Source organism: Acipenser ruthenus, chromosome 2 (genome assembly GCF_902713425.1).
Source record: "Acipenser ruthenus chromosome 2, fAciRut3.2 maternal haplotype, whole genome shotgun sequence".
Taxonomy (NCBI): Eukaryota; Metazoa; Chordata; class Actinopteri; order Acipenseriformes; family Acipenseridae; genus Acipenser; species Acipenser ruthenus.
In genome coordinates, this window is record NC_081190.1 from 44,266,950 (window position 1) to 44,290,560 (window position 23,611).

At 42.6% G+C, this 23,611-nt stretch overlaps 1 protein-coding gene across 4 annotated transcripts in view; it reads right to left on the minus strand.

Annotated features, from left to right (window-relative positions):
* LOC117409362 (nuclear receptor ROR-beta) overlaps positions 1-7,527 on the minus strand; it is an 89,133-nt gene extending 81,606 nt beyond the window's left edge. For 2 of the 4 annotated variants that reach the window (XM_034015290.3, XM_058996358.1), the window contains exon 1: positions 7,144-7,527. In XM_034015290.3, coding sequence (XP_033871181.2) covers positions 7,144-7,150 — 7 coding nt within the window. In that variant the 5' untranslated portion in view covers positions 7,151-7,527. Of the gene's footprint in view, positions 1-3,924; positions 4,174-7,143 lie in introns of those variants that run through there. The other 2 variants (XM_034015291.3, XM_058996353.1) reach the window with 2 other exon arrangements.
* Positions 7,528-23,611: the final 16,084 nt, after the last annotated feature.

Consider the following 23,611-nt stretch of genomic DNA (forward strand, 5'->3'; position numbering starts at 1 on the left):
TGGCTGTATTTAACAATCTATTTTATTATATATTATTGCCTACGTATGACATACTGAGTTGGAGTACATTGTCCTATAAAATGGTATATTGGAGGATAAACGACAAAGCTCTGCTGAATACAGTAACAACCAAGTGCTGATGGATCCATAACCCACAAAAGCAAATACTTACTAAATTGCGATGTTCTAATTGTTTCCAGGTAACCTGACAAAGTTCTCAGTGTTGCTGCTCTGGCCGCCCAAACAATGCGTTTAACTTTTTAAATGATTAAACCAGCATTTCATTTCAAAAGCAAGGAGTGTAAACAATACTTCTGAGTCGTTTTAAAGCAACAACACAGACAGAAGCAAAATAAATGATATGGTACATAATAGGGCTGTCAGTTAAGCCTCAAAATAGCAATCGGGGCACACAAGTAAATATCATGCTTGTACCACCCACATACATTTTCGCTCCATTCCTCTCCCCGCGACGTTATTAGTATTATTATTTAGTAATCATAAGAACATAAGAACATGAGAACATAAGAAAGTTTACAAACGAGAGGAGGCCATTCGGCCCATATTGCACGTTTGGTTGTTAGTAGCTTATTGATCCCAGAATCTCATCAAGCAGCTTCTTGAAGGATCCCAAGGTGTCAGCTTCAACAACATTATTGTGGAGTTGCTAGTTTATACCTTGTTTTTTTCCCTTCAACAGTACTAATTGAACTTTGCTGATATAATCTGTACAATTTGTGGATTATAAAGAAATTCCTAAATATATTTACAAAATATAGCGATACAAGATACAGCTGCACCGTTGGTCTGTTCATTTTTTGAACACTATTAGTTTACGCATCTTTCTGCAATCCAAACGTAGAGCCCTGGACAATCTTGGTATATTTTTAGAGAGCCGCACAAGTTTCTGAACTGAATTTGCGGAAGTCTAGCACCTACACACAAACATTTTAGAAAGTGTTTACGTCCCATCCTTTTCACTTCTGATTGGCTACTGTGGGAAAAGCTGATCTTCTATGGTTACAAAAAGCCCAGAAATGGCTTCCAAGAGAGCCTCTGGCAATGCACACACCCATCTTTTAAATTTAAGGTATTATTTGCAACAACACAAAAAACACCATAGTCGCTAAGGTATTGGCGGATTAGAAAAAAATCATGTTGAGTCAACTTTGTGGTCAAGCATGTACAGTACTTGGGTTGGAATGTTTAAAAAAAAAAAAAAAAAAAAATACTGTTTAGAAGCGTTTCAGACAAACTTTCCCTGGCAAAAAATGAAAGGATTTTTTTCTTTCGATTTTAGTGTTGCTACCAGGTTTACTATTTACCATATTTACAGTTTTTTTTTTTTTTTTTTTTAACAGAAGTGATATTAGTTATTTATTGGACATCAATTTGTGAAACTATTAAAACATGAAGATTGTCAAATATGTTTAAAACAATAGAAATAAAATACTTATAGTTTATCTGTACAATATTTTAAAATATTTAATATATTATTTTAAAATAAAATAGACTGTAAATCTCATGGCAATGTGTTTATGTATTAATTAATTTATGTATACATTTTTCCGTGAGGGTAGTGTAGGGAAAGAATGGTGTTGTCCCCCCCCCCCCCCCCCCCAAAAAAAGTAATCCGGGTATGAAACCAGGATCACTCTGCTGCAGCAGTGTTCATGTTAGCCATCATGGGACAAGATGTTAGATGAGGAAAAATAGCCGAAAAATGTTGTACACTGTTTTTTTTTTTTTAAGTATATAATACAAATAACAAAAGAAAAAAACATATTTTGTCTTTGCAGAATTTGGGGTTAGAAATCTGGGGTTCAGCAGTTACAAAACTGAAAAATATCAAGAAAAATCTGAATTCCACACAAAGCAGCAGTCATAGTTGGCAATGATTTCGTATCTGTGATGCAACAAACTAAAACACCTGTACATCAGGAGTTGGATTCAGCTTATAGAGAAAGAGTGGAAAAAACAACCAGAAGCTATTTTTATATTTGAATAACTCCCAGGTATTGCTTATTATAGTTGTACTCTTAATATGTTATTTACATTTACTAGCAAATGTATTCCTAACTGCACTGAAAGGAACATTTCCTTAAAGTATGTTATACATTTGTTGAGGTGAGGTGGGTCACAGGGAACCTTTTGTGTATTTTGAAGAATTTAGTGAACCCGTCAAGCTGCAAGGCTAGATCTGCCCCTAATTAATCACTAATTGATTGTGTTCACTGTTAAATAAAACCAAAATCCTACAAGTCTACTTTTTTGTGTGTGTTTTGTGCAATGGGGAGGGGCAAGTAGATTTTTAAGAAGGACAAGTAGATGTTTCGAGAATTTTGTCCCTTGGACAACAAGTTTTTTTTTCAAAAATTGCACACCCCTGTGTTTTACTGTATCGGTATTAGTGAATGCATATTTATAATAGGCTCTTACACAGTATTTATTTTATATTTATATAATATTCAAATTTATAATAGGCTCTTACACAGCAGGTGACTTTTTCAGTTTCTTATAAAGCGTGGACCTCAGTTTAGGAGAATCCTGTTTAGGTCAGACAAAGAGCAGACAGATCCAATGCTGCCCATCGCCCTGCTATTACTATACCCAATCTTCATCTGTACTCTCTTGCTGCCCTTTAAACCTGAAGCTATGTTATATATCACAGCACTCCCATAAGTGAGCCAGTCCAAACTATTTCTTCAACTGTAACTCAAAATGTTTTGTTTTTTTACTTCAATGCGGTTTTCTTCAAAGTTGATTTTTCATCACTCAATCCTAAATTATGAGGTAAAACTAGAATAAATTATGACAAATAGTCAAACATTTTGGCTGATTTGATTTCATCACTATACAGTACTTGTCTATTGTTCTGGGAATTTTCGCGAAGTCATTTTGGCAACCTGTCTACATATGGTTGCCACAATACAAATATATTGTATTTCCTCCATTTAAAGGTAAAAATATATATATTTTATTTAATCAATTATTAATTTGATACATAATGAAATATTACATTTATGTCTAGCTAGAGATTGAAATTATATAGCACCTTATGTTTGCTCAGTACAACTTAGAATATAAAGGTTAATACAATTGAAATATAATTCTACACAGACTCTAAAGTAAAAATATAAATAAAAAAACATGTACAACTAATCTCCACAGCACATTTTCAAGTGTTTGTACTAGTCAGTTACATTATTCATTTGATGCATATTTTTTAGAACTAAATGATTGAATTAGCTATGAAACTATGATCTAAGAAAGTAGCCCTGCTGGGTAATATATTATAAAAGTTTTATTAGTCTTAAAAACAGTGAAATTGTCTAAGTATACCCAATAAAACAAAAACATCAACGTTCTCACCAGTTATATTTTAATGTTTTTGTTTTTTTCTTTGCTTTGTTTTTTTTTTTTAAACTGACCATGCTATGAAAATGAAATGCACTGATTTCCACACAAATGTTAATTTAAATATTACTGCACTGGCCTGCACAGTCATAATTTGAAGAGCATTCCAAAGTTACAAAAAAAACAGCCCTAAGAATTTTCCCCCCCAGAGGTTAGATTTTTTTATTAAATATACATTGGTACATTATCAAAATAAAAAAACAAAGACACAGCATTTTAGTATGACACAGATTAAGAGCAGTACTCAGAACCGAACACTAATTTGAACAGGGTCCACAGGAGCAAAAAACACAAAATAAAAGTAAGAATATATTCTTCTGGCGGCTTAACCACAACACACCACGCCATTTAATACTGCCATTAACCAATTCAAATACATTCATCACTACCTCACTTTTAGTTTTCTTAAATATCATAATGTTCCCTCCTAAAACCTGTTACTTGTAGTTCTACTTGCATTAGTATACAAGCACGGATAATAATTTGCCTTATTAATACAAACATTACCTTTGGCGGTCTACAGCATACAGTATGTTAACAAACAGAAGTCTGAAAATGGAAGCCTCCAAGGGATTCCTGAGCATGGTATTACTGCAGTGGCGATGATATAAAGCTCACTTTCCCTTTTCTTCCTGAACCGCTTTGACAATGGACCCTTCAGGACCAAAAGTAATTGGCTTGTTTGTATTAAACGGCTTTCCAGTTACTTAACTACAGCAAATGTCCAAGCAGCTGAAATGGTGTTCTAGCTCTGCATCACCATCTGCATTATTGTACCAGCGTATGGCAATAGTTGTTGTGTCTGGGAACTTTTCTAATCGGATAAGACTAGGGTTGCCAACTTTTAATTTTTCCAGAACCGGACAAAACCAGCAATGCGAGCAAAGCCATCCGGGGGTGGGGGGTGGGGGGGTGCTGTGCATGATTTTTTTTAAATATAGATGCTCAGTAATCGTATCCCGCTAAGCAGTGAATGGCAGAATATATTTCAGGGTAGTTCTTGAACTTAAAGGACCGATAATAAAAATACAAAAGTTGCACAGCGTTGAAAAAGACTGACTCAGCAAGAACAGAAATACCCAAACGGCAAAAAACAGCGAGTAAGCAAGATTCACAAGAACCAGACATTTGCTGTCCGATCAGTGGATCTGACCGGACACTGTACAAAATCCCTTAAAACCGGACACTGTACAAAATCCCTTAAAACCGGATGTCCAGTCTAAAACCGGACAGTTGGCAACCCTAGATAAGACATTGGTTCTTTTCATTCACATGTTTTACAATAGTAACATTTTGGCAAAGAAACACATTTTCTGTAATAAACCTTATTTTGTCCGCACTTTGAATATACAGCTTCAAAGGTTCAGGTTACTTCCTGTTACTGCATATGATCAATAAGCCACTGCATCTCAAACATGCTAGCATGGTTACAACATTTAGTTTAATATACATACACGGACAGTTTTCATTTAGTTTAATATACATACACGGTCAGTTTTCAGTCAGATTTACCAATAAAAACTTAGCAGCAACACCTGTTTTCCAAATGTTAATTTATTTTTTGGGTCGAAAAATACTTGAAACTACAGTTTTTTTCAGTTCAATCAAATTAATGGTATCGACGTATAAAACAGGTATTGCTCACAGTATAATCTATATTTCTTTAAGAATGAACCCAGTGATTTTCATCTCTGTTCTGTGCTTAAACACAGTCCATATGGTGTAATGAAGGTGTGTCTTTTATATGCCTCGATATTAATGCTATAAACATGTAAGCAGCATAATTTATGGGCTTTCTTAAATCTACCATAATCTTACTAAAATGATTTCCTTCAAAATGTCTGTGATAATGTTCAGCTTTTAATGTTATGTTTTTTATTTGAAAAAATGAGAGCATCTAAAAAACTGTAGATTATGTAATACCATCTACATTTAATAATGTGATAAATGCTTTGCTAAAAAAAAAACTGTTTTAAAGTTACAAAATAATGGGAGCCTTAGTAAAACCTATATCAGTTACAGAAACAGTAAAGACTGAACCCACTCTGAAATGACAGTTAAGCACATTAACATTCTACATGGGATTATTAAAAGTATTTAATGACCAATTATTATTATTATTATTATTATTATTATTATTATTATTATTATTATTATTATTATTGAGTAATTAAAAGAAAAAATAAATACAAAATCTACTTTCTGAAAATAACGCACTGGAAAGGTTTAATCCCAAAAACGAATTTGAATCTTTACTAATTAATTGTAATACGTTAAGGGATACATGCTATTTTATATTTGTTTTAGTAAATAACATGAAACAAAAACAATTTTAAAGTTATATTTACAATAATATTTCAATAAGCAATGTCCGTTATTTGTATACATTATAATTATCCAAGCATGTCAATGTATTAACTCGCAGCTTACTCTCTTCCAAAACTGTTAAATTCTTATTACATTGAACATAATTTATTTTCACTGTAGAACAAAAATGAAAAAGATAAAAAAAAAAAAAAGATTACGCACAATCAAGCCAGCAACCGCTTGAGAAGTTTGATTTTATTCATACAGAAACATAAAACATATTAACACCATATATATTAAATATGACGAGCTATGAACAATTTTGTTATTCTAATTTAGAGTATATAAATGCATTACCTTTTTGAACTTTAAAGTCAAATATTGCAATATTCCAAAAGTTACAACATTGTTACATTTCTAATTCTTATTGTAGTTTTGACAATGTAGCCTCACAGACTTTCTAAACTTAGAACATTTTTGTGTGTGTGTGTGTGTAAAGTAAAAAAAAAATGTAATACCCACTTCACCATTTTATTTTTAATTACAATATTTACAGCACCGGACCTTGTATTTTGCTTAATTCCGTTTTTTGCAGTTATTTTTGAATAAGGCCTGAGCAAACCAATTCTCTACCTTTTGATCCGATCAACATGAGTGGGCACACGAGAAAAGGCAATGCACTGTTTTGGGCTTAACGTCTGTCTGTCGTCTCAGCACTGATGCTGCACTGAGAATCTTCAGTTGTGCTTTGACTGATAGAAGTAGGTCAGTAGAACACATGACAGGCAGACCCTGTAAATACTTTCTTTGCTTCTACTTAGGATATCTGTGTTTCCGGCCCAAAAGCTAAATTATTGATAAACCCACTTAATGCTTTATATATTTTTAATGTCTACTCATACAGCATGCCCCCCGCCCAAGCGCTAAAAATATTCAAGCAACACCTTTATTTCACATCCACTCATTATGCTATTTAACAGATGAAAAGCACAGCAAACAACCATTAAAAACTATATAAAGTATGCCACATGCTACTGTGGATGTTTACTGTATTTGTTGTTTCGGAAGGCGCAAAACTTATTCAGACGTTAATTCCCTGTTGCGCAATCTGCTCATAATCCACATTAAACTGAGGATGAGACTAAAATAAGATGGTTACAACATAGACAAGGAAAGTAAACTTCCATTCATTGAATTGGCACGTTTTGATAAACTTGCACTCGACCTAGCCTTATTTAGCCCTCAGTATGCAAACTATATATATATATATATATATATATATATATATATATATATATATATATATATATTAATAGCGAGATGTAATCAGAGGGTTTTTATAACTCGCCTACATAAAAACGGGTAGATTTAGTTTACATATATTTCACTATTATCTGTCAGAAACAGTTGTGTCCTTACCTCGCATGGTGGCGACTGTCTTCTCACTTCAGTCATGAAGATAGAAACATAAACATTAAAATACAGAATCCTCAGCAAAAGTAGTTGCAGAAGGATGTTATCATCAATAGTTGCAGAAGGATGTTACATTCTAGGCAGAAAGCATTCCAGAAGGCGTTGTGTACAGAAAGTCTGTGTTTCTTGATAGTGTTCGGCAGTTTGAAAGAATAGCATGCGGGTTTTCACATGACATCTCTGTCTGCAGATGCAAGTGTGATTTTCACTGTTTGCAGGAGCGAGGAGAGAGCTGCTGAGAGGCTTATAGCAGACAGGATTGGACAAACACGTCCAGCTCCTCCTACTTTCTATACCGTCTCCAATCATCAACTTCAGATGTCTTCAGGGACACCGTGGTGTCTATAAACACTGTAATTTAAAACTTACATCAGTCTACCTGAAAACCTTGTTTTTGTACAATGCAGTCCTATTCGGACCTGAATGAAAGCGTAAGAAGAGTCAAAATCAAGCATAGTCACTTCGCATCTGCTGCTTTCCCGTGGCAGCATCCCGTTTCAAAGCCCGGGAGGTCATTTCAATGTGTTCTGCGCAACAGTGCATCATATCTAATAAGAGTTGATTTGTATTGTGAAAGTGAACTGGTAACTAATTGTCTTGTGGAGCAATTAGTCTCGCTATTTCTCTCATTATTAGTTAAATGCTCTAGAACTATCAGCAATGCAGGAGTATATACAAATGCGGTAATATTGACATAGTAAGCACAATTTATATTATTATTATTCTGTTAATCTATTAATTATTGCTAATTGCTACTTTGAACAAAGTCCCATATTCAGTCAAGACCTGCCTTTATGTGGCTGCAAAGCTATTTTGCATATTAATGAACTAAAATGTTTTAATGAACAATACATAAGTTGCATTGTTTTGCCATTGTGTAGTACTGTATAACTACACTGAGGTATGCTAACAACTTTTTGTTATGCACTTTTTGCATTAAATACTTTTTAAAATATTATTATTATTATTATTATTATTATTATTATTATTATTATTATTATTATTATTTTGTATAGCTAGGTATTGAATAACATGCTTTGGGGTGCCCTAATTGGGCTTCCAACTGGGCAATGCATGGGGTTAGGCCAGCTTGACTAAGGACAGTCTCCCATCAAAATTTGCTACTGGTGTCATATGTTACAAGTATGAACATCAAAATATCTTCCTTGTCAAAAATACTTTTGTTAACCCTCCCCTTAATAGCAGTAAAATGAGGGAGGCTGTGTGGTCCAGTGGTTAAAGAAAGGGGCTTGTAACCAGGAGGTCCCCGGTTTAAATCCCACCTCAACCACTGACTCATTGTGTGACCCTGAGTAAGTCACTTAACCTCCTTGTGCTCTGTCTTTCGGGTGAGACATAATTGTAAGTGACTTTGCAGCTGATGCATAGTTCACACACCCTAGTCTCTGTAAGTCGCCTTGGATAAAGGCGTTTGCTAAATAAACAAATAATAACAATAATAATAATGAAAGAAACATATCTTTATTTCAGTGTATTTTCTTAGTTTCATGCAGGAGATAGTTCACTACAGTAACACCAGCTCTGTGGGGCTGATGTGTTCTGTTGTACCCTCAATCTGTGCCTGGTCTGGAATAACACCTCTCTAGCCTGCCTAAAGTAATCCTCTGTGCATTTTGGTGGTGTGGTGCATTGCTTTGGGTTATGTTACAAGGGAGCACGCAGTTTAGCGATTGATACAGGAGGAGCAGTTAGGACAACGTAACAGGGTGCAGCCCACGTGTTTCAATGGGAAAAAGAATAAGTGCAGTTAAGCTAAATAACCAATAACCAAATAGTGCAACCAGCCAATAGACTGACAGGTTGATTTTAAATAGGATGCAATCTAGCCTTTCTTGAGCTCAAATGCTGCACCCATTCTAAGCTTGCCTTGCATGCACCTATTTTTAATTAACTCTTTGCTCCAGTCCTGGTAGCGCAGGAGAGTGCAGCTTTAACCTACGCCAGGTGTAACCCACATATGTAGAAAGTCTACACCCCTTTGAACTTTTTTCATATTTTGTTGTGTCAGTGCCTCAGAGTTTCACGCATTTAAATGAGGCTTTTTTTCCACTTATCTACACACCATACTCCACACTGTTAAGGGGAAAAAAGTTTTTATTGAGAAAAAGATTATATATTAAAAATACAAAACTGAAAGATCATAATTGGATAAGTCTTCCCCCCCCGAGTTAATACTTGGTGGAAGCACCTTTGGCAGCAATTACAGCTGTGAATCTGTTGAGATAGGTCTCTACCAACTTTGCACACCTAGATTTGGCAATATTTGACCATTCTTCTTTACAAAACTGTTAAAGCTCTGTCAAGTTCCTTAGGACAGCAAGCTTCAAGTAATGCCACAAATTTTCAGTTGGATTTAGGTCGAGGCTCTGACTGGGCCCTGACTGGGCCACACGGATATTTACCTTTTTGTTCCTTAGCCACTCCAGTGTAGATTTGGCTGTATGCTTTGGGTTGTTGTCATGCTGAAAGGTGAACTTCCGTCCCAGTTTCACCTTTCTTGCAGAGGGCAGCAGGTTTTCCTCAAGGACTTCTCTGTACTTTGCTCCATTCATTTTCCCTTCTATCCTGACAAGTGCCCCAGTCCCTACTGATGAGAAACATCCCCATAACATGATGCTGCCACCACCATGCTTCACAGTAGGAATGGTGTTCTTTGGGTGATGCGCTGTGTTGGGTTTGTGCCAAACATAACGTTTTGAATTTATGCCAAAAAGTTGCATTTTAGTTTTGTCAGACCACAATTCTTTTTGCCACAAAGCTACAGAATCTCCTAAGTGTTTTGTTGCATACTTCAAACAGGATCCAAGGTGGTCTTTCTTGAGTAAAATACAGGCCAGATTTGTGGAGTGCTTGGGATATTGTTGTCACTTGCACACTTTGACCAGTCTTGGCCATAAAAGTCTGTAGCTCTTACAAAGTTGCCATTGGCCTCTTGGTAGCCTCTCTGATCAGTCTCCTTCTTGCTTGGTCATCCAGTTTGGAGGGACGGCCTGATCTAGGCAGGGTCTTGGTGGTGCCATACACCTTCCACTTTTTAATAATTGTCTTGACCAAGGGATTTTCAAGGCCTTTGATATTTTTTATACCCATTCCCTGATCTGTGCCTTTAAACAACTTTGTCCTGGAGTTCTTTTGAAAGCTCCTTGGTGCTCATGGTTGAGTCTTTGCTTTGAAATGCACTACCCAGCAGAGGAAACCTACAGGAACTGCTGAATTTATCCTGAAATCATGTGAATCACTACAATTTAACACCGGTGGAGGCCACTTAACTTGGTGTGTGATTTTGAAGGCGATTGGTTACACCTGAGCTAATTTAGGATTGCTATTACAAGGGGGGTGGACACTTATCCAACCAAGCTATTTCAGTTTTTATTATTAATTAATTTTCTACAAATTTCTAGAATATTAGGGGGTAGGATGTGTAGATAAATTAAAAAAAACAATTTTAATGCATTTTAATTCCAGGCTATAAGGCAACAAAAGGTGAACATTTTGAAAGGGGGTGTAGATTTTCTATAGGCACTGTAAATAAGGCTTGCGCTCAGGTGTGTAGTAGGTGTTTTCTTTTTGTTTTTAGCAATGGATGAACAAACGACAAAATAAGTGGAAAATAAAACAAAAGAATACTGGATGCGGATTGAAAAATGTACAAACCGACACATTTACATTTGATTGATGGACTCATACAATACAAAGAAGACCTGTTTGGAGAAGGAAGCTTGAGCCTTGGAGCAACAGCAAAATACAGAATATGGAACAAAATAAGAGACAATATCAATAGCAGTGTCATCTGTGAAAAGAAGCAGAAAGCAGCACTAAAAAGAACAAAGGATAAAGGAGCACGGATTCGAGCACATGAGACTGGAACAGGTGGAGGACCAGCGCCTGAAGAAAAATGAAGAGACCGAGCTAAAAGTACTCCACCTCATAGACAAATATCCATTGATGGTGTGGGTGTAACTGACTCGCTTAATGTTCAGGTAGATGCTGCATAATGTAAGTAGTTTAGTATCAAATGGAACCATTTAACCTGTTTGTAATACTTGCTTGTGATAGTTGCTCATATGTATATAATCTGAAATGTTGAGTTGATCTTTTCAATAATGTTTGATACATAAAGCAGGCTAATATTGAGCTAAATTGCCCAATACTGTACAATTTACTGACATGTTTATTAGGTTCTACATATTGACTTGTAGGAGTGCTGCAGCCTACAATTAAGTATCCTACTGAGACTATATTCATTTGAAGCACTGAATAATTACACAATAATAAGCTATCAACCATTGTACTGTAAAATATAAACTTTGTCTTTTCAGATACGTCTTTTGATCTGACAGGTGAATCCCAACCAGCAGATGCAGACGTAATTCCTGAAATTCAGGAGCATGATGAACCTGTGGCCGTAGCTTTTGAGATCATAAATTTAGCAGAACATTGCATTGAACAGACTCAGACGGTACCAAGGAATTCAAATGTCTTGATATCTGATGAACAAAACCAGGGTGAACTTAACATGGAGGAGGAAAAATTGTCAGAGAAATGATGAAAATGAGTCTACTCCATCGTACTTGCACCATGAATTTGTGTGCTAGCAGAGAAATCCTTGCAATAATAAATATACTGTCAGTGAATGTTATTGCTACAAAGAGAGAATAACCAGTTTTTAAAGTGTTGAATTGACAAAGCTGTTACAGTAATGAATCTCATTTTCAGAGTCACCAACAGTGTATTTATTCTAATTTAATGAGTGGTATTGTTTGTGATTTCTAAATGCAGTCTCATTCATGCTTGGTGGTTTTATTGGAACATGAGTACAGTGAATACATCCTATGACTTCTGGAAATCCAAACATGTTATAAAAATCAAGCTGTGTCTTTACTTGCTCTCTCTGTGTAACAGGAAAGTGAATGTATTGTGGCATTCGGTTAATCAAAGTATCAGTTACTTGAGCAATGCATTTTGATATTGAGGACTGCGAAAGACCTTCATGGTCACTGTTGTCTGTGACAGTCCATAGGCATAACAATGGAGTGCTGTGGTCACCTTAATCAACACAGGAACTGCATGATTCCTTCTGGTGGGTGCTTCTAGATCACTGTATAACAAATCACAAATATCCAAAATGGGCTGCTTGTTGAATCTGTATTTTTGTATTATTTGTTGCTCAGTAGCATCCATAAAGTTTTCATGTACTCTGTAAATTCTATTTTCAGGGTATGGTCTACTGTGGCAATGCGCCCCGCCCCTGTGTGCATTTGTGTGTTGTGTTGTATGTTGCGTGCGTGTGTAAATGTTGGTGTATAGATTGGTACACGGGATATAAACGGGTCTGTGTTTCACGTGTATTTAAAAATGTAGATTTATATTTAGGCACGAGGAGGGCACAAATCACTTCACGTGCTGGTTAAATGTAATATGTGAGCACGGGGTTGCACGTAATGAATTCACGTGCTGGGATTCAAGTGAATAATTAATTAGTAATTGAATCCCAGCACAACAGTATATATAGAGACACGTAGCACTCAGTCGGGGTTTTGGGTGTTCGGTGAGTGGAGAACGGGATTGGAGACGGAGGTAATTGTGAATAGTAAAAAGTGATAAATAGTAAAATCTGCTCACCGTGTTTTGTTCGTCTGTCTGTGCACTGTTTAGTTCGTTTTGTTTGTCTTTTTATTTTGGCGTATAGTGCCGTGTCCTGTTTTGTGTTCCAACCTTTTATTTTCTGTTCTGTTGATTAAATGCTGAGCGCGATCACGCGCCCAGCTTATACCAAACCACATCTCTCTGTCTGTTTACTTCCTGCATCTGGTCTGACGCCACCCACTCCGGCCGTCTTTGTGACACATGGTATTAGAAGTGGGATAATAGCGCCTCCAAGCGTCAGACCAGGAGAGGGGGTTTTGTGAAAAAAAAAAAAAACATAGTAAAGCGAGGATGGGAAGAAAGAGCTGCAGGAAGCAGCAGAAGCAGCAGCAACAACAACAACAGCTGCAGCCCTCATCCTGCATGCCGGGCTGGGAGGAGGACAGCCACAACGGGGCAGTAGCCACCCCTCTACCCCCACTGCCACCGGGTTCCCCACCGTCCCGGGAAATATGGGACTGGCTGGTGCACCCCGAGGGGAACTTCGCCAGTGACCTCCCCTGGGTTATTCACGCGCTGCAGATGCGAGATGGGAAACGATGGGAGGACTGGGAGCAACAACACAACCCAGCATCCGTTCGTGACCTCACCATGGTGGTGCTGGGGTACCTAGCTGCAGACATGGGAGGGATGCCTTCCAGTGAGCAAGAGGGAGAGGAGCAGTCGCTGCCCTCTCCAGTACCTGAGCGGGAGGAGCCAGAGCGTCCACAGCCCGAGCGGGAGGAGCCAGAGCGTCCACAGCCCGAGCGGGAGGAGCCAGAGCGTCCACAGCCCGAGCGGGAGGAGCCTGAGCGTCCACAGCCCGAGCGGGAGGAGCCTGAGCGTCCACAGCCCGAGCGGGAGGAGCCTGAGCGTCCACAGCCCAAGCGGGAGGAGCCTGAGCGTCCACAGCACAAAAGGGAGGAGTCGGTGCGTCCACAGCCCAAAAAGGAGGAGGTCGGGGATGATGGCTGGGAGGTTTTTTTAAAGAACCTCGCGGCAGAGTTATGCCCTGGCTGTGGGGCTTATGGGCACACGTTAGCCATATGCCCCACCCAGTATGAAGAGGAGGAACTAGCGCCCAGACGGGGGGACCGCGAGCATCCAGCGCCCAGACGGGGGGACCGCGGGAATCCGAAGCCTGAGAGGCAGCTGTTCCCACCTTCACCAGCAGAGCAAGAATGCCTGCTGGTTTCCCCATCACAACCAGCAGAGGAAGAATGCCTGCTGGTTTCCCCAGCACAACCAGCAGAGGAAGAATGCCTGCTGGTTTCCCCAGCACAACCAGCAGAGGAAGAATGCCTGCTGGTTTCCCCAGCACAACCAGCAGAGGAAGAATGCCTGCTGGTTTTCCCTTCAGAGGCAGAGCCGCACCAGTCCCCTGCAATAGGAGCGGAGCCGCACCAGTTCCCTGCAAGAGAGGCAGAGCAGCACCAGTCCCCTGGAAAAGGGGGAGACTACACGCTGCTCCCACCTCCGTCGCCAGGAGACTACACGCTGCTCCCACCTCCATCGGCAGGAGACTACACGCTGCTCCCACCTTCACCGGCAGGAGCAGAGCAGCCGGAGCTGCCTCTGCCTCCGCCACCTACACCGGCAGGAGCAGAGGAGCAGGAGCTGCCTCTGCCACTTGCAGGAGCAGAGGAGCAGGAGCTGCCTCTGCCACTTGCAGGAGCAGAGGAGCAGGAGCTGCCTCTGCCACTTGCAGGAGCAGAGGAGCAGGAGCTGCCTCTGCCACTTCCAGGAGCAGAGGAGCAGGAGCTGCCTCTGCCACTTCCAGGAGCAGAGGAGCAGGAGCTGCCTCTGCCTCTGCCACTGCCAGAAGCAGAACAGCAGGAGCTGTCTCTGCTTCCCGTACCTCCACCACGGGGAGTACGGTGGCCGGAGCCCCAGAAAGGGGAGCTGTCGGCCACGAAGAAGGGGGAGGAGGTCTGGAGACCACCAACCCCAGCAGCAGTTTCGCTGCCGGAGATCGTGGGGGAGGTCAGGAAACCTGCTCCCACTGCAGCAGTTTCGCTGCCGGAGATCGGGGGGGAGGTCTGGAGACCTGCTCCCACTGCAGCAGTTTCGCTGCCGGAGATCGTGGGGGAGGTCCGGAGACCTGCTCCCACTGCAGCAGTTTCGCTGCCGGAGATTGTGGGGGAGGTCAGGAGACCTGCTCCCACTGCAGCTTCTTTGCTGCTGGAAGTACTGTGGTCGGAGCCCCACCAAAGGGAGCTACCGGCTACAAAGACAGGGGGAGAGGTCAGGAGACCACTTTCCCCAGCAGCAGTTTCGCTGCAGGAATGGACCAGCATGCTGTCAGCCGTGCCACTACCGGCAGGGGTGCTGACAGCATGGCCAGCCATGGGCCCACTGAAGCCTCCCTTCCCAGCCCGAGACTTTGTCCTGGACTGCTGGGTTTTTAAGGGGGGAGGTGGCCGTTGAGGCCATGTGTGCTGCGCACAAGGGGGGGTATATGTGGCAATGCGCCCCGCCCCTGTGTGCATTTGTGTGTTGTGTTGTATGTTGCGTGCGTGTGTAAATGTTGGTGTATAGATTGGTACACGGGATATAAACGGGTCTGTGTTTCACGTGTATTTAAAAATGTAGATTTATATTTAGGCACGGGGAGGGCACAAATCACTTCACGTGCTGGTTAAATGTAATATGTGAGCACGGGGTTGCACGTAATGAATTCACGTGCTGGGATTCAAGTGAATAATTAATTAGTAATTGAATCCCAGCACAACAGTATATATAGAGACACGTAGCACTCAGACGGGGTTTTGGGTGTTCGGTGAGTGGAGAACGGGATTGGAGACGGAGGTAATTGTGAATAGTAAAAAGTGATAAATAGTAAAATCTGCTCACCGTGTTTTGTTCGTCTGTCTGTGCACTGTTTAGTTCGTTTTGTTTGTCTTTTTATTTTGGCGTATAGTGCCGTGTCCTGTTTTGTGTTCCAACCTTTTATTTTCTGTTCTGTTGATTAAATGCTGAGCGCGATCACGCGCCCAGCTTATACCAAACCACATCTCTCTGTCTGTTTACTTCCTGCATCTGGTCTGACGCCACCCACTCCGGCCGTCTTTGTGACATCTACATAGTCTTTGAATCCCTTTCAATTAGAAGACAACCACCAATCAATACTTTTGGGATATGCCTGCCTTAGGTAGGTATTCGCTGAGCGTTTTATGTCAGCTGCCGATAGGCCCCTCCATGGAGTGACGTCCTCGGTCCCGCCTGCCAAGGGAATAAGTAGTATCTCAGTGGAGCTCACTTCCTCTTTTGCCTCTCACTATGGTAAGGTAAGCAATCTATATCACTAACCTGAGTATGTTTTGAAAGAGTTCCTCTGAGTCGACTGCAGTTCCCTTGCATTCGTGCTAAGCGCTGGCTTGCCTCTCTCGTGGAATCAGCGGCTCCTTTTTTCTTTCTCACGGCCTGCTTCGCTTGTGTCGCAGGCCATCTTTTCTCTGTTATCCGTCGTATGAGTGTGACTGCCTGTACAGTATTGGTGTGTGCGTGTGTTGTCTTTCAACCTACATCTTCAGGGAGAACACTGTTCCTCCGCCGGGGCTCGGCTTGCAGCCCCCGCAATTGAGCGAAGTGAAGGTAATACAGCAGTGCAGAAGAAACAGACAGACAACAATATCCAGGTGCAATGGTGTTTATTAGTTGTAATTTGTCCAGAGCCTGACGGCAAACAACTGTAAACAATAATGGAGTAAAGTGATACAGTGGCGTGTATCACTTTATTTATCATCCCCGGGTTTGACCCGTAACCAGAAAATCCTGTACTTCCCATACATAACACAAAACACATACACAGTTACTTTAGTGAGTGAATTAGTGCTTGTGGTGCAAAATACAATTCTCCGTGAAACAAGGGGAGTGCTTGTGTCCGGGTTTGATGCTGGCCTTCGGCTACATCTCCGGATCGAGTTAGTAGTCTTAAATAACAAACAAACAGTTTTTACTTGAGAAACAAACAAACACAACACTCACGTTTTTCCACAGGTTTCGTCTTCTAGGTTGTTTCTAACCATTTACAAAGGAAAAGATCACTTTACTACGTCCCCTATTTATACCCTCTCTCATGACCCCTTGGTTAACGAGTGCATCTGCTCCTCCAATCCGCGGATGCCACGGCGTTTCCCGTCCGGGTCATTGAGTTTGGGTACCGTAGCCATGCCCCTTTTCTAGATGGCCGCCTTCCACCTAACCCTGGGAATAAACTGTCATGCAATTTAGTCCAGGGTACTCTGTTCCCTTTACACAGCATCCTAGCAGGTCGAGAGGGAGATCTAACACCAAGAATCATTCTATCTCTGTCACAGTCCTCCACCGGGGCTATGTTCTAACTTGCCCCACTGTCAAGGCTGCCTCGGCCCCTCCACCTCGGTGCATCGGGCCTCCAAAAAAAAAAGTATGTGCTCCCTTCTCCTTTTTTCTCTTACTAACTGAGCTCTCGTCTGCCACGGCTTCAGCCTGTGTGTCTCCCCTGGCGCATGCTGCGCGCTGACCAGGTGGCTGACTACACGCAGTTGGGTAGGCTCCACTGCATTAGCTGCCCCCCGGTGCTTTGGTACCTCGGTGCACACTCAGCCCTTGTTACTTTGGTGCACTTGGTGGTCGGTGCACTCCGTGCACACAGTGCTCGGTGCTTCAGTGCCTCGGTGCGCATAGCGACTTGGTGCTCGGTGCATGTGGTGCTTGGTGCACACAATGCTTTAGTGCCTCAGCGTGCATAGCGCCTCAGTGCTTGGTGCACTCTGTGCCTCTGCGCGCATAACGCCTCAGTGCTCTTGCCCGCTGCGGCTTTGGCCTGTGTGTCTCCCCCAATGGTGCATGCTGTGTGCTGACCAGGTGGATGGCTACACGTGGATAGGTTAAGCACTGCTGCATTAGGTGCCCATAGATCCTTGGTGCTTGGTGCACGCGGCACGGGGCTCAGTGTCCTCGGTGCCTTGATGTCCTCTGCCTTCTCCTCCTCATTTTCCCCCTCCTCTGATCTCTCTATCTCCATTCCTCTAGAATCTACCACGCTCTCTCCCTCTTCCTCAGCTAAGAACCTCGGAGTAACCCTGGACGCCTGCCTCTCCTACTCCTAGCACATATCCACTCTAGCACGCACCTGCCGTTTCTTCCTGAGCAACAATCCGACCCTTCCTCACCAACTACTCCATGCAAAACCTCGTCCAGGCCCTGGTACTCTCCTGCCTACACTACTGCAACTCCCTCCTGGCTGGCCTCCCTGCGTCCGCCACCCGTCTGCTCCAGCTCATCCAGAACTCTGCTGCTCACCTGGTGTTCTCTCTGTTTCGCTTCTCCCATGCTACTCCACTGCTCTGCTCACTCCACTGGCTCCCGATCACCGCTCGCATCCAGATCAAGACTCTTGTACTCGCCTACCGATGCCTTGACCAGACTGCACCCAGCTACCTCCAGACCCTCATCTCTCCCTACACCTCCACCCGACCGCTCCGCTCCGCCTACACTAGAAGACTAGCTGTACCTCCTCTACTCTCCCATGCCTCCAGAGCCCGCTTCTTCTCCACCCTCGCCCCACAGTGGTGGAACAACCGACACCTCCTCAAGACATACCCCTTCAGACAACACCTGTAAAACTCAACTCTTCCCTTCTGGACAATATAGCACTCTGCCTTAATGCAATTCAACTTGCACTTATCTGCTCCCTAGTTTACTGTATTTAATCTTGCACTTCACCCAATCTGTACTATTTTGTATTTGCTCTTTTGTATCTTGATTTTAATTGTACTGTAATTTTTTATATGTATTTTTTGTATAAAACTGTAAGCCGCTCTGGGTAAGGGCATCTGCTAAGAAATAAATAAATAAATAAATAAATAAATAAATAATAATAATAATAATAATAATAATAATAGATGGTGCTCCACTCCACTGTAGGCTATGCCCTGCCCTGGTTGTGTGACTGCACACAGTCCAGGCTAGACACCCTTGTCCAGTTGCTGTGATTGAGCCTGTGTGAAACAGCTCTCTCTCGAGTTTTCAGGAGTTCCCCTGCAATTTATCGCTGGAAGCCGACTTGCCACTTCCCTGGAATCAGAAACTCAGCTATAAATGCTCCACAACTGCGCTACATTTAATCTTTTTCTGTTCAACAGCCTACATCGCTTTGCAGCAAAAAGAAAAGAAAAAGAGAAGCATGATCATCCACCGGGCCCTGGCTCTGCCACACCCCGCTGTTGAGTTTACTCCGCTTGTCTTGGCCCGCCCTCTTGGTAAGCTTCACCCGTTCACCCGCGTTGCCATGGTGACTGTTCTATTTACCCTCACAGCTTAACTGTTGTATGCGAGTATGTGTATAAGCGTGATTCCTCCACCGGGACCCAGCTCTGCTGTGCCCCACTTTTTCTTTGTGTCTAACATGCCGCAGCTCCTTTACCTTGTGCTCCACTCCAGTATATGCTACGTGCTGCCTCGTTGTGTGACTGCACGTGGTCCAGAACCAGGTTAGCGTCGTGCTGCACCACTGTGCGCTTCCCTGTACTGCACTCCTGATTGCTTACCACAGCCACTCGAGCCTGTGTATCCACCCCCGTGTATGCTATGTGCTACCCTAGGTTGTATTGACTACACGTGATTAAGTCTAGGTGCCTCAGAGCCTCAGTGCCTCGGTGCCTCGTTGCTTCTGTGCCTTCGGTGCTTAGATGCTCCGTGCCTCGGTGCTTTAGCACCCCAGCATGTCAATAACACCTGTACTCGACGTCCCAATTCTTCGGTGCACCAGTACTGTATTCTACCTCACTCATTGTCCTCGGTACTTCTGCCCACATGAGTGCTTCATTACACAGGTCTACACACTCCGGTGTTTAAACAACGCCCTTGGGGCCATACAGACATCAAGCATGGCTAAATTCCATGCTTGCACGTCCTGCACAACGTCCCCTGCTAGCACAGCTGAGTCGTGTGCGGCGTTGGGAGCCCCTGTCCAGGCAGCAGGCTCAAGCCCTTGCTCTGGCCTCGGCTCAGCCAATAACGCCGGCCCTGGAGCGGACCTCGTCTGCACCAGTGGTCACCCCGGATGTTACAAAACCGGATGTCAGCATTGCTGAGGAGGACCATAATGCAATTTCCATCACGGCCTCAAGGGAAGGTGGCTCCTTCCTTCAGAAGCAGCTCCTATCTCCCCTTTGGACGAGCGGTAGAGGAATTGCTGCAGCGCTCTCACCGAGAGCACAGGGTGTCACGGCAGGTAACCTCAATGCTCCCCTCTCTGGTATGGGAGAGAACAAGACGCATCTGCCGTCGCACGGTGACTCGGATGGTTCCGATCCCCACTGCCCTGCGTGATGACCTGAGGCACCACCTTCAGGTTTCCGCGACAGCTAACAGCCGGCCTACCCACGGACAATACACAATGGTTATGCACACCGTCACATTTTCCAGTCTGTCCGGCCCAGCGACTAGTTTATAACAGTGGACCGAAGGGGTGCGCATTTCCATGTTCCTATTTGTCCAGTGCACAGGAAGTATCTCTGCTTTGCATTTCAGGGGAGCGTCTTCAAGTTTTCCGTACTGCCATTCATCCTAGCTCACTTTCTGCTGCAAGGGATCAGGGTGATGAACTACCTGGACCAGATGGCCAAGGAGAATCTGGTTTTCATATCTTTGCCAGCTGCTGCAGGGCCAGCCCTGGGATATCCCACTGTGCAAGGATCTCCTCAGTCATGCACAAGGCACCCTCTGGCACCCAAAACCATGCAGACTCCAGCTGTGGGTCTGGCCCCTGAACGGGACCGTCTGTCCGCCTTAGGGCTCTCAGATGCGGTTGTTAGTACATTGCAGAACGCTAGGGCTTCCTCCACAAGAGCACTATATGCTTACAAGTGGAGGTATTTTCAAAAGTTGTGCTGTGGTAAAAGGACCTTGGGTCAAGCCCTCTCGAAGCAGCGTCTGGCCCACTGGATTGTGGACAAAGTATTGACTGCATACAATATTGCTGGCCTACCCCCACCTAGGAGGATGGCCGCACACTCTACCAGAGGTGTGGCTGCGTCATGGGCTCTCTTTAGAGGTGCCTCATTGACTGACATTTGTACTGCGGCTAGCTGGGCTACGCCACATACATTCACCAGGTTCTACCGACTTAATGTGGTAGATCCTTCTAAGCCTTCATAAGATACATGGGTCCTTGAGGTTGTATGAACACACCACCAACACTAGTTGGCTGTCCGCTCATGCTTCCTCGCGATAGCTCTGGTATACTTTCCCAAAAGTATTGGTTGGTGGTCGTCTTCGAATCATTATGTTACTTACCGTAACCCTAGTTCCCTGAAAGAGAAGATGACCACCAAACCTTGCAAGGTCGCATCACTCGCATTCGCGGGTTTGATGCAAAAGAGGAAGTGAGCTCCGCGGAGCGACTACTTATTCCCTCGGCAGGCGGAACCAAGGACGTCAATCCATGGAGGGGCCTATTGGCAGCTCTGACATAAAATGCTTAGCGAATACCTACCTAAGGCAAGCCTATCACAAAAGAATTGGTTGGTGGTCATCTTCTCTTTCAGGGAACCAGGGTTATGGTAAGTAACCAAACGTTTTGTAAACCCTGCCAAAGCAATTGGAAAGCCATTTTGCAAGGACAAGAAATCCTATACTCAACCAGCTACACATTTGTTATTTCCTTAAAGGAAATCATTGGCAGCTTAGCCCTGCACCACCTATTAGCTTGGCGCAGCGCAACCAGATGTAAAAAGTCTGCGCAGGACGATATGGTGTGCTTAAAATTCATACTATCAAGTAAGAACACCTGCGCTTCTCATTTACATATTCAGTTCAACAGGATGCGCTAGTCTCATTGAGGTTGGCGCAGATGAGACGAGTACACTTTTACGGCAGTATGTTGATAGATTGGGCACTTCTTAAAATTGACCCAGAGGACTTTGTGAAACGCAAATACTGTTACGCAACCACAACAGGACTTACCCCTCTTTAAAATCAACCTGTGAGTGTTTGGGCCGTAAGAGCTACCCCCTGTGCTTGTACTTTTCTGAACCACCAACTTACTGGCATTATTTTGAAAACTGGTTCTGAAGAATAGTAATGGGACTTCTGATGATGTTTTTCTTTGATGATCTTGAATATGTTTCAAGAGTAAGTAGCTTTGAATTCAGTCCCCTTTTTATGAGTGTCTATAGAAGTAAGTCTACAACATCTAGTTAACAGGTACTTTGTATTGCTGGCATTGCACAGCTGTGCATTATATGGAACTGGATCTTAATTCTAAAGGGACACTTTTGGAAGTATTCTGGGTTACATATGTCTATGGTTGGCAACTACAACAGAAGAGCAACCCCAAACTCAGCTTAACACTAGAACCGCCATGCAGGTCAATTTGACCCATTTTGAATTTATTATTATTATTATTTGTTTATTTAGCAGACACTTTTATCCAAGGTGACTTGCAGAGTCACTTACAATTACGTCTCACCCGAAAGACGGAGCACAAGGAGGTTAAGTGACTTGCTCATGGTCACACAATGAGTCAGTGGCTGAGGTGGAATTTGAACCGGGGACCTCCTGGTTACAAGCCCCTTTCTTTAACCACTGGACCACGCAGCCTCCTACAGCCTCCTTTTAAAATGTTAACCCTTTGCAGTCCATTTATTAAGTGTGTGTCAGGCGCGTCAGGTTCAATTTATTTTCACATGTGCAGTTAATTTTAGACGCGCTTTTATTTTCCACAGTCAAACGGGTTTAAAAGGCCTGCATATCAACAAAGCACTCACTAGGCATCTCCAGTCCTGCCCCACCCTTTCGTTCGCTATAGCTTTCACATATGCTAAGAAATAAATAATAATACTAATAATAGTCGTACATACCGATCAATCATCTCCTGATCACCAAACGCCTCAATAATGCGATCCAAGTCATTATTTTATTACTATAACATCTCAAAAAGCTCTGCAAATGTCTGTGATATTCTTTGAGCGCTGAATGCGGAAGCAGCTATCTTGTTTGTTTATAGTCGTGCTTTCTCGGCTTTTCAGGAGAAAAACGACTAGAGACCTGTGCTTTATGTCTTTTTGATGATGTTGGACAGGGTCTGACATCAGACTGGAAACCGCTAAGGGTTACATTTCTGAAACTAAAAGTTAATCTAAATATCTTAACTCCTTTAATACAATGGTTTTAGTGCATATTGGGTAATGTATCAGGGTCAATTTAAGACATTTTGTAAATATTCTGAGTGCTGTATTAACCCCTTCTGTGCTGTGAACATATGTCATATAGTTACACAGTTTTAAAAAAAATGAGTTGGATTGCCATTTTTCACTCAGGGTCGCTCATCGAGGAGTTACAAATCAAGAATTGAAAAAGATGAAGATGCAGTGTCAGCAGTGGTGAGTCTACTACAAAGCTGGATCAACCCCTTTGCTGTGAAACAGGATCTCATTATTATCTCCACAGCAAAAGCAGCTTCTCAGGAAATAGCCTCTGACCTGATGAAGGCAAATGAAATAGGAGAGCAAAGTTATGCTGACTTCAGAACTGAGAGACTTGAGAGCAACCCGCCGATGAAGAAATTCCATGACCAAATGAAAATGAACAAGCTGAAAACCTTCAGCAATATGAGCAAGATGAAGGAGGTGAAGAGCAATGGCAGGGCAATAATTCTGGAAGCAGACAGGGCACTCTTTGGCCACATCATTGTGATGGCACAGAGCCGGAACCTTCAGATGGCAGATGTACTCTCCAATCCTCTGGGACCTTTGCCATGGACATTGGCAACCCCAGGAGG